The 12,266-nt window shown below is 46.2% G+C and overlaps 1 protein-coding gene across 2 annotated transcripts in view; it reads right to left on the bottom strand.

Moving 5' to 3' along the window:
- ca8 (carbonic anhydrase VIII) overlaps positions 1-12,266 on the bottom strand; it is a 122,226-nt gene that overhangs the window by 64,016 nt on the left and 45,944 nt on the right. For both annotated transcript variants that reach the window (XM_072467715.1, XM_072467714.1), the window contains 3 exons: positions 9,716-9,778; positions 488-536; positions 260-372 (listed from right to left, as the gene is read on the bottom strand). In XM_072467715.1, coding sequence (XP_072323816.1) covers positions 260-372; positions 488-536; positions 9,716-9,778 — 225 coding nt within the window. The remainder of the gene's footprint in view (positions 1-259; positions 373-487; positions 537-9,715; positions 9,779-12,266) is intronic.

The raw sequence follows: 12,266 nt of genomic DNA, 5'->3' as shown, positions 1-12,266 counted from the left end.
CAACTTCAAACCGTGGCATTTAACAGCTATACCAAAGTGGAAAATACATGTGGTTATTTATTCTCATATTGAGTTGGTTACCCGCACCCTGTTGATCTGTTTGTGATAGAAGCCAACTATCATTTCATCTTTGACCTTTTATTAGGTTTCTGCTGCCAGTATGGATTCAAAGGCTGTCACCTTGACTTAAAAGACATTAAAAACTGACATTCCAAGTTTCTCATGTTCAGAGACAAACTTTATGAAGTCCATTATGTACCTGCAGCTGAGAGATTGTTAAAGGGTATCGGAATAATATCCAGGTCACATTTTCACAGCATGGAGGAATGGTCAGAGAACCTTCATATACCCAGTAATCTCGAAGGAGTGGATCTAAAACATTGACAAAAATGATGAAATTAGAAACGTGAAAGGGACGCAAATATCCTGTTAAATTGTGTAACACCCCGAATGACACTGAGAATATGATGGAGGAAAAAATACTTACCAGGAAGGAGGGTATTAGGATTGAAACATGGTATGGTTTTCAATTTCCCCTAAACAAAACAAAAATAATAATAATAATAACAATAATCTTCATTGAAAGAATTGCAAGAAGAAAATCTTGATATCCATGAAGAATAATTACACAGTACAGCGAAAATTATAGATAGCCTTATATCGGGTGGGATTTACCGACCGGGATTTAACGCTGCGTGTTTTTCGGCCGCGGAGATGGACCGTCAGCAGGATTTACCAATCCCACCTGCATCCCTCATCGCCGAGAAATCCGTGCGCTGACGTGGGACCGGAATATCCTACCAGCGTGAACAGCGGGTAGATCGTGCCCATCATTTCAAACTTTTGACCTATTCTTTTCAAGCCAATTAAACTGGCATTCCAACAAAATTTCAGATTCAGATTAATAATTGGAAGTTAATCCAAGTAACTTCATAAAGCATTTTCCTCACTGAATCTCATATTGGGCGGAATTTGAATCAGTGGCATTCCGTTCCCGATGGCACAGCCAGAAATGGATGCCACTTCCACTTGTGTCAAGACCGAACGTTCATGAGTCATACAGAAAATTAAAGGAGTTGACAGAAGGCACTTGGACCACATGCGGTTGTGTGGCATGGCCAGTTTTCCATTGGAAGATCCTCCCTCCATGTACCTCTTTCTCCTCATGGTCTCAAGGAGGTGTTATTGTGCACACAGATGGAGGAGGAGCCCAGTTGCCCCCACAGCTTCCTCTCTGGACACTCTAGCAGCCTCATCTTCTGCTCTGCCACTGGCCCCATTGACTCCAGCAGGCACGACCAAGGAGGTTGCCCTCTGAACCTGTGCAGCACACGCTATGTAGGAGAGAGTCCCCAAGACCCCAGACCCCAGTGGATGCATGCCAAAGATAACACAATCAGCAGGGTGCTTTCAATTAAGCTGACGCTGTCAAGTTCACACCAAGGTGTTGTGGTAGGGAAAAATGTCTCAGAATTTGCCAGCGCTCGATGATACAGATGTGTTTACAAAATTCACTGTCACATGTAAATACTGCATGATACTGTATACACTGGTATAAATGTCGGGCTTCACGATCACATTTTTAGCCAAAAGGTAGGGAGTCGAATTACACACAAGTAATATTTGAGGGGTTGAAATCGACCCTCCCCCATCATCTCACTACCCAACAGTTCATGCCGGTACATCAGATGATTGTTGATTTGCCAGGTCGGCCCTGCCCTCAAAACTAGTGCAAAAGGAGCTTAGTGCTTTTTATTATTCTGTGCAGACACATGGAGCTGCCTTTGAATAAGGTCTGCACCAGTCCAAAAACAGGTACCGCGACAGGCACCGATCGGTTTCCAATCTAACCTGCCCGCTCCTGTTGGGGATATCAGGATCCTGCCACTGCATGCTGAGAAACCATGAATCATCAATTAATGCCAATCTTCATCCTAGTAACGGGAAGGACCTCCTGTCTACCAGCCTCCCGCAATCTAACCGGCTCCCCAGCAAGCGGTCACACGGGAGCCCTTCCAACACATCCATTTAAAAACACAAAGCAAGCAAAATGGCTGCTGTGGGGATCAGAAGAACTGATTAAACATCTTGGAAAAAGGGCAGTCAGCCCAGGGGCACCAACAGCCCAGGGAAACGCAGTCAGCCCCGGAGCACCGTTCATTGCCAGGAAGGGGTTCCATTCCCTGAACATCCAGCTTACATATTATTTCAAGCACGTATATGCATGCTTCCCAGCGACTGTGCACGACAGCTACATCCTGGGGCAGTCGGAGATCCCCAGCGCCTTTGAGGGACACCCCAGGATGATTGCTTGGCTCTTGGTGGATAAGATGTACCCACTGAGGTCCTGGCTCATGACGCCAGTATCAAGGCTGGAGACCAATGCGGAGACCCGATTAATGGGCCCCATGTGGCCACCTGGGCTGTCATTGATCGGTGCTTAAGACGGCTTAAAATGTGGTTCCGAAGCCTCGACTGCTCTGGTGGTGGTACACTGCACCACCGGAGGGTCACCCACTTTTGTGATGGTCTGCTGTGCCCTCCATAACCTGGCACAGCAGCGGAGTGACGTGCTGGAGATGGGGAGGAACATGCAACCTAGTTAGAGTAGGAGGACAAGGAGGAGCAGAACCAGGAGGGTTGGGGGTTGAGTGCAGGGACGACCCACGGAAGCAGCTCGAGGATAGGGGACAGGCAGCGGCACAGATCTGGCATGCCCAGAGGGACAGGGAGACTCTCATCCTCTCATAGGATGTGGCTTTGTCCACCATCTCACCACCTCTTCCCATCCCACCCACCGCCCCCCCACCATCCGTACCACCCCCCCCCCCCCCACATGATCCACCTCTCCTTCCCCACCTACCAATCATCCTGCTCCACCTTCCAGAGCCTATGTTATATCACTCCAGAGTGCTTGGCCTGTGTTGGGACTGTCAGCGGGTCAATCTCCAAGGCAGGAGAGTGATGATAACATGCTGTGAGCCGAGTACTGGTGCTCCTCGATCTGTGCCATCGTCGACTCCTGTCTGTCTGCTGATATCCATCATCTGCACATGGGAGTGGGTGGGAAAATCCAGGAGCACCATGCCTTAAGGGCTGGGGCCGTGGGAGGGTGGTGTAGGCCGGCCCACAGTGCGGAACAATGTGACACAGGCCTCACATGTCCCATTTTGTTAATGGCTTACAATCTCAATCCTAACTTCAGCTATCTAGTGATGGTGCTGCCCCCCCACCCAGTGCTCTCCGTCATCCTCAATCTTCCGTGCGCTGCTACTACATCGAAGTATGTCCCCAGGGTGCACATCAGAGGTGCCAGCCTGATGCTCACCACGCGTTGTGGCTTTTGATGACACTGGCGGGCATCGTCTGGAGAGCCTGGGGCACCCTAGCTGGACCGGCACTATCTGATGGAGATCCTGTGGGAGTGCCAGGAGGCCGACACCATCTCACTCGCGTGGCCCAGTGGAGGTAGTTTAGCTTCTTACTGGTGACAGTCCTCCTGATGACACTGCCTGCGCTGACCCCCGCTGCCGCTGCCTCCCTCGCGGCACTGGCTGCCCTGTGGCTAATCCTACGATCCCCTTGGGGGCCCACCGAGAAGTGTTATCTTCGATGGCGGAGGGGGGGGCGAAGAGAGAGAGAGAGAGAGAGAGAGACAGGATATCCCATCTGGACTCCAACACGTTGTCCAACAGTCTGGCCAGGTCAGCATCTCTGAATCATGGGGCTGGTATGTGCAGTGGCATGGCTGCATGTTGTCTGGTTTGCTCTGCGGGATCGGTTTAAGAGCTGCTCCCCCTCGTTAGCGGGGAGCTGCCGTGTGCGGTCCAGGTGAATCAGCTGGCCAGACAGTTTTTCCCGGAGTGAAGCCAGTGTTGCATCATTAAGTGCTCTAATCAACGTTAGATACTGGTGACGGCCTCACCAGATCGCCCTTCGGGAGACATCCAGCTGTTCCCGCTCGCTACCACACTTCGATCGTGCCAGATATCTCTGTATAGACGACTATGGTGTTGTGCGTTTATGATCAGTCTTCATTTAATGTTCGTTGCCAGTTTATGGGACAGATGGACATGCAGGCTCTGCAGATACTCTATGTAGTCAAGAAGATTGTACCAGATTAAGTTCCACATTATGTTAAGTCAAGGGCCTGTAACGATGGAATACATCGAGATCTCGGTCATGACAGACTTTTGACATGCCCACTTGACGTGCCCACTGACCAGTTATTATCCTGGGCTACAGTCATTTATAGTAAGTGCATTTGACTGATGTTCACTTCGCTTGCTATTCAAGGCGGTAGAGATTTAAATTTGTCACATATACAGAGGTACAATGAAAAGTATTGTTCTGCATACTGTAGCCACCTAAATTGGCCAACTCCCGATTTAAAATGGCCAACAGCAAAGGCTGATGGGAAAGTCAGCCAACATAGGCAGAAACCAGCAGCTGCAGGTTTGCTGTGTATTTACCTCTGCAAAGGCCAGACAACATCGATACCAGCGACCATCAGCATAACAATGTAGCAGCCATCTGCATACTGATGAGCAATCCCCGGGAACAATAAGTAACATTTTGGACACACAAAGCAAAGCCAGACTCCTCGGCGCCAGCAGGAGCCAACACAAAGGAGGTGATCGAGCACCTCAAGACCACCCATCGATCAGGGAACCGCTCCAGTATTGGAGAAATCGAACCAAGCGATTGGGAAAAAGTCCAATCACTTGGGACCAGGTACAGGGTCCGCCCCGAAAGGCGGGAAGCCCCTGGGGACTATAAGAGTTAAGCCCCAAGTTCAAATCTGTCTCTCTTCAGCTCTTTTCACCTCTTCGTCCAGCCCGGGTCACCCAGCAACACAAACCAACATTGACCGTGACCGGTGCAGTGACCACCGAACAAAGTAAGTCTTGATTCAACGCTCGCTACGAGATAGGCGCTCCTAGCTACCAATCCGTACCAACTTCGAATCCCGCAGACTCAGAACCTGAACGAAAGGCCATTTGTTCCCCTGACCTGATGGGCCAGTCCGAAGTTAAGTATAGGCCTGTTAGTTGTAGAAGTAGCTTAGACATAGAATTTGTGCATGAGTAGCGATTACGGTGTATAATAAATGTGCTTTGATTTGAATCTTACTAATCGGTGTATTGGGTCATTGATCATTACTCGGACTTGAACCTCGTGGCGGTATCATAAAGATACCTGGCGACTCAAGCGCAAAGGTAACAAAACAGAGCAATTGAACCAAGGAGAAAGTTATCAACAATACAGAGGATGCAGGCTCAGAGGTAGCTCTGTGGGAAGGGGTAGTAGAGGCTGGCAGAGGTTGGTAGACATTCCGAGCAGATCAAGCTGCCCTTGCAATGAAACAATGGTTCCAACAAGTGAACAGTGCGAAAAAGGCCATGGGTTTCATCCAAACTGTAGCTGATTTTCTACTCCATTGTCCACACCAAAAACTCCACCCACCCTTCATGGGCATCCTCACACTTCAACCTGCAATCTGGCAACTGCAAGCAAGTTTTTGGACATGGACAGTTGGATTTTGAGTGACGCTCTATTTGCAACCCATGGCCATACACTCTTCACTGTCACCTTCGACTTTGTTCCCAACACCCTCGAACCTCTCAAAATCACTGTGCACGTTTCTACTGTTTCCCTTTAAGCTTCTTCCATCACCCTGGACTCTGTCATCATGGACTTGTGCATGTCATCACACCCCATAGCCTATCACACTCCCCATCGAGTTCCCTCCGCTGATAGGAGACCACCCTGCATCATCTTTACCATTTGCATTAAATCTTGTGAACTACCCGACAAGACTTTCAAATACCTCAGCCTGTACCTCTCCCCATACCAAAAAGAAATCCCTCCGGTGACTGTGAATGTTTGCTCTGTTAGCCAGCACCAGGTTTGAGCAACAGGACCCAAATGTGAACAGCACTAACCCCACCCTTTAGACTCCTCATTTTGCTTATCTTCACTGACTGCCCCATACTCAAGGCAGCTTTGCACTGCACACTTCCCCACAGCCTGACACCCATTAACTAGAACAGACTCAAAGCAGTCTTGAATTCCTCCATATCCGCACCCAAAACCCCCATCCCCCAACTCGACCTTGCCAACCCCAGGCCCCCACAAAGCTGCCATTCACCCTCTCCCCTCCTTTGCGCCACAAGGATTAACAAAGACAACCGCTCACCTCAGACAGAACAGCACAAAGCTGAGTGGTGAATGTCACCATTAAATGAGCATGAAGCAGATGCCATAAGGTTCCCATGCTCTGTGGGCGTAATCGTGAAGGTAGAACTTAAATGTAATGCTTTCATTTCAAATGTAGTACAGGTAGGAATCCACCTTGGGATGGTGCGAGGCCTACCACACCACTGATTTAATTTTTCATTTTGAACCCAGCACTGTGATTAAGAGTTTCTCCCCGCCTGCTAAGTTTTCCACTCCCAAGATCTTCATTAAATTCTGTCCATTGAAATATATCATTTTCACAATTTAACTTCACTAATGCGTTTTTGCACTGTTGCCTAATTCTGATAACAGTGTATTTTTTCCAGTCAACTTTCACCTGGGTTCTTCCTTTCTGGACGGTGTCAATTGAATGCTGGAGTGCACACGCCTGCACCCTATTGGAATCACATATGATAGTCTAATTAGGAATGTCACTGCTTACAATTTACTGTCACTCACATTTACTTTTTTTTCACACAATAAGATCACAGGACTATAGAAAGAGGATGGAAAATTAAACTAATTGCTACCCAGTGGCACTGCTGGCAAATGTACATCTGCGGAGATCAAGGTGAAAGCTTTGTTGTGACATGTGCTATGATTAAACGTTCAATCGGCCCAGTGTTTTAACCAGAAGGATTATTCTCTTCAATACAGTTCAAACGAGTGAAGGATGTAAAATTGGCAGAATTTAAATTCTGCCAGCTTCCCACTGGGCTTGAATAGTGTTATTTTTCCAATTGACCTTTTACCACTGCACATCTTATTCTTTCATATAAAATCAATATTAAATTCTCCATCTTTTGAAGACCTTTTCCGGAGGACATTTTCCTAATTGGCCCAGTATTTATCCATTTATTTGCTTCTCCCAGGAGAGTACAACCAGGCGAGTACAAAGCTTTTAATGAGAAGTGTTACTTGTGACGGACAGGCTGAACAGATCAGAGGGTCTTGTCTGTTATTGTCATGTCACTTAATCGTATGTAAGCAACATCTTAAAGCTGAACAGCTGGAATTGAGATTACTGCAAACAAAATTGCGCAATGAATGTGACATTCTGTGCTCCGATATCACATAGCCTTGGAGGAGAAAGAAAGAAATACATCACAGTCAAACTGTCCCCAGTCCTTAAGCTGTTTAAACCCCCAGGCATAGCTACCAGAAAAAGGTAAGCTCAGTCCAAGGTGTCATAATATCCACTGTATATAATGAGATGCAGACAGGCAGTGATTGACACACAGGATAACCAATGAACACACACAACACATAACAACCAATCACCAGACAGGACACCACCACTATAAAGCACACAGGGCTTTAAGACTCTCCCTCTCTCTACAGGACACAGCTACTGAGATAGTAAGAGTGCACAAGCCAGTGAGCACTATCACCATGAGGTAGAGAGTTAGTCTGGTCAAGCCAGTAGGAGGTTATCAGTTAGATTGATAGAGTGTCAACTCACAGCAGACTATGTACAGCAATCAGGAAGTTCAATGAAACAGTGTTGGACCATCTTCTCCCATGTCAGGAGCCTGTTTCTAGTTTCACTGCACCCAGTTGCAGTCAATGTTGAACCAACTTACCTAACACATCACAAGATCATCAGGAAGAAAGTGACAGAACAAGCTAACCGGCAGATAATCTCAATCAAAATATAGCTTTGCTGGGTTAAGAGTCTTCAACTTCTACACCTCTTTCTAAATTAGTGCGGGGAATATCTATCAGGCAACCTACATACAGATTGATCCAGTGATGTTTTGTTTACCTGGTAAACACCTTAAATAATGTGTACCCTGGAAAACAACAGTGTAATGACAGGCATAGGAATTCTTCTGATTGATAGGAATCCGTGCAGCCCAGTATCTCCTGATATGATTGCATGCGGTCAAAGGTAACTCCAAACAAAAAGTGTTTCCACAAATCCAGTTGGTCATTAATCAGTAGCACAATCAGGTTAATGCGCATCTCCCATACAACAAGCACAATACTTTTATGTTCTGCCAACTTTCTGCACCCAGTTTATTTGAAGACGTATTTGGAAAATGTGTCCCAGGAGACCATTGTTAACTTCTACAGTTCTTGTTAATGAAAGGTCCCATGACTCTCATTCAAATAAGAACTGGGAAATTCTGGCTAACATTTGTCCCTCAAGCAACATTGAAATAGAAAAAAGGATTAGCTGGTGAATATCACACTGCTGTTTGCTAGACTCTGCTGTGTGCAAATCTGGCCGCTATATTTCCTGTATTGCGACAGTAACTGCATCTGAAGGGCACTTGTTAGCTGCGATGCACTTTGGAATATCCTGAGATTATGGAAGTTCTATAAAATGTCAGAAAGACTTGCATTCATATGAGCACTTGTCACAACCACCAGATGTCCTAAAGGACTAATGAAGTACTTCTAAAGCGTATTCACTGTTGTAATATCAGAGACGCAGCAGCATCTAGCAAGCTCCGCAACAGCAATGTGATAATGACCAAATAATTTGAGGGTTTTTTTTTTTTTTAAAGTTGTTGAAGGATACATATTGGCCAGGATACCAGAAATTACTCCCCTGCTCTTATTCAAAATAGTGCCATGGGATTTTTTGATATCCACCTGAGGGCAGATGGGGTCTCAACATCTTATCTGAAAGATGGCACCTCTGAAAATGTTGCACTCCCTCAGTACTCTGCTGGAACGTCAGCCATGACTTGTATACTCAAGCCCTGGGGTAGGACTTGAACTCAATCTGTAGGGTGGCACGGAGGCACAGTAGTTAGCACTGATGTCTCACAGCACGAGAGACCTGGGTTCAATTCCAGCCTTGGGTAACTCTTGTGTGGAGTTTGCATTTTCTCTGTGTCTGCGTGGGTTTCCTGCAGGTGCTCCGGTTTCCTCCCACAGTCCAAAGATTTGCAGGTTACATAGGATTATGAGGTTTAGGGATAGCACGGGGGAGTGGGCCCAGATAAGGTGCTCTTTCGGAGGATCGGTGCAAACTTGATGGGCCAAATGGCCTCCTTCTGCACTGTAGGGATTCAATGGATTAAGAGACAAAGTGATAGCAGCTGAACTACTGTCGTCAGTGAAATTTTGAATAGAGCTTTCAACAGATCGTATCTACTGATCTGTGGGGGAGCAGATGGCTGAAAAAGAGAGCTTACTATTATGTATATTAGTATCCTAGACATTCATTTAAGCTATGTGAACAATTATGGTAAGCCACTATACTTCACGTGCATGACAGGCCTTCTAATGTGAATCACCAGTGAAGCTGGATTTACTTGCAAAATTAATGTGTCAATCTCTTTTTATGTTATTTTTAGACCACCAAACGTTACTTTACTTTCTCGATCTAGGAATACAAATATAGGTAAAGCCAGTTTATGTCATCTTCTTTTGTCTTATTTATGTTATACAGATGTTGAATCGCTATAAGTGATGCAAATAAGTTTTGGTTTATTCCAGAGAAAAATGATTCATAGCTTACCTTGTACTGGATTTCCTGAAGGATTTCAGTGACAGCCTTTAAACCGAAGTGCTCCTTTCCGATCTGAGAGACACAAAAATAAGTATTTATGCACCGTTGCCATTTTGGCATCCAGGATATGAAAATAATTAGAAAAACTTAAAATTATTCATACAGCAACAATTAGGTAGCCTTATAATTCAATATTGATTTGATTAATAATATTTGAACATGTTACACAATGGCCTTGAATATTTTCCGGAACGTATACAGTAAGGCAGAACAGGAGGTCACTGACACAACTGAAGTATATTTTTTGAAGTTGACACAGAGCTCCTTTTTCAAACATTTACATTAAGACCAATAGTATTGGGAGTCAGATTCAGTAGATTCTCAAATGAATAACGTGTTTTTATAAAACTTATTTTATACCAAATATAAATTTAGATGCTTGATAGTATAAAATTTGAGTATTGCTGACAAAAAGATGTGCTGTTGAAGCTTTTCATCTTGAACTCAAGATAGATGCAAGAATACCAAAGGTTACAGCAATTTAGATTGCATGAGAAAAGGGTGCATATTAGTTGGAAAGTGGATTCTGGTCAAGGAGTTGCTGTGAAGAATGCCCCATGGAACATATAATCATAGAATCAGTACTGTGTAGAAGGAGATCAATCGGTCCATTGAGTCTACATCAACCCTCTGAAAGAGCATCCTATCCCCACAACCCTACCTTAATCTTTGGACACTAAGGGACATCATCTTCGTTTTCAAAATCGCTGGGTCGGTATTGTTAGCCAAGTTACATGACTTGTTTCTTTGTAAAACGCAAAATCGACTCATGCACATGAACATATGAGCAGCAGAAGACATTTCAGCCTCTCGGGCCACCTCTGCCATTCAAGATTAACCTATCGCGATACCCTTTGACTCCCTTGTCAATCAAGAAGTTAAAATAGGCTTAAAAGATATTCAATAATGCTGCCTCCACCACTGTGGGGAAGGATGTTCTACAGACTCACAATCCTCAGAAAAAAAAATTCTCCTCATCTCAGTCTTAAATGCAAGACCCTTATTTTTAAACTGTGTCCTCTAGTTCTCCCACAAGGGAAAACATCCTCCCTATCAAGTGTCTTCAGGATCATATATGTTTCAATAAAATTGCCTCTCACTCTTCTAAACTCCAACGGATACATGCCCAACCTATTCAATTTTTCCTCATGGGATAAACCCCTCATTCCAGGAATCAGTCGAGCAAACCTTCGCTGAACTGACTAATGCAATGTAGTTTCCTAAATTAGGAGACACAAACTATATACAGTACTCCAGATGTGGTCTCACCAAAACCTTAAGTTGTTTTTGTTCTAGAGCTCCTTATGCCACACACCATGCTCTGATTAAGAGGTCGAGCAAGCATTTTGCAGACATTTAGCCAAAGGTCTGATTTCTGCAGACATCTAAGCGAAGTTCTGATTCAGTCACTGTGATAGTCACCACTGATGTATATATAGGATGTTGATATAGGTGTTTTACTGTAAGGCCCCTGTACTACAGATACGGGGGTAGATCCCTGCCTGTTGACTCTGCCCAGTAGGTGGAGTATAAATGTGTGTGCTCCCAGTACAGCAGCCATTTTGTCAGCTGCTGTAGGAGGCCACACACCTCAGTGTAATAAAGCCTCAATTACATCCTACTCTCGTCTTTGTGTAATTGATCGTGCATCAATTTATTACACTGGGTTTTTCAGAAGATGGACCACCGCATCAAGCCGGATCGCCTGCAGCTGCATCTGCAAGCAGACAACGCCAAAAAGGACTTTGAACATTGGCTAGCCTGTTTTGAAGCGTACATCGGGTCGCGCCAGACGAAATTCCAGAAGCACAGAAGCTCCAGATCCTTTATATGCGGCTGAGCTCCAACGTCTTTCCACTTGTCCAGGACGCGCCGACCTATGCAGAGACCATGGCGCTACTGAAGGAAAACTACGCTCAGCGGACTAACACACACTACGCCAGGCACCTCCTCTCCACACGGCGTCAACTTCCTGGTGAGTCGGTGGACGATTTCTGGCACACCCTGCTCCCCCCAGTTAGGGACTGTGACTGTCAGGCCGTTTCGGCCACGGAACACTCGAAGTTGCTATTGAGACACACACATGTGTTACGGGCATAGGGTCTGACTACATCCGCCAGCGCCTCTTAGAGGGGGCCATGCTCGACCTCACGGCAACCAAAAAACTAGCGCTTTCACTTATGGTTGCATCACGCAACATTCAGGCCTATGCCCCCGACCGCGCGGTCCACCCCCCGTGCATCATGGACTCTGCAGATGGCCGCCCCATCGTGGACCCCATCAGCAACCGCCCTCAGCCAATCCCACACCTGTGCTGCGCGGCAGCCAACCAACCTCGGGGGGCCCAAATGCTACTTCTGTGGGCAGTCAAAACACCCCCAACAGCGCTGCCCGGCGCGGAGTGCCCTCTGCAAGGCCTGTGGCAAGAAGGGACATTTCGCTGCAGTGTGCCAGGTCCGCTCAATCGCCGCGGTTGTCCCGACACCCCCAACATGCAGCC

The sequence above is a fragment of the Scyliorhinus torazame genome, chromosome 11, assembly GCF_047496885.1.
Source record: "Scyliorhinus torazame isolate Kashiwa2021f chromosome 11, sScyTor2.1, whole genome shotgun sequence".
Classification (NCBI taxonomy): domain Eukaryota; kingdom Metazoa; phylum Chordata; class Chondrichthyes; order Carcharhiniformes; family Scyliorhinidae; genus Scyliorhinus; species Scyliorhinus torazame.
Note: the sequence above shows the minus strand (reverse complement) of the source record. Positions and strands in the feature narration are given on the sequence as shown.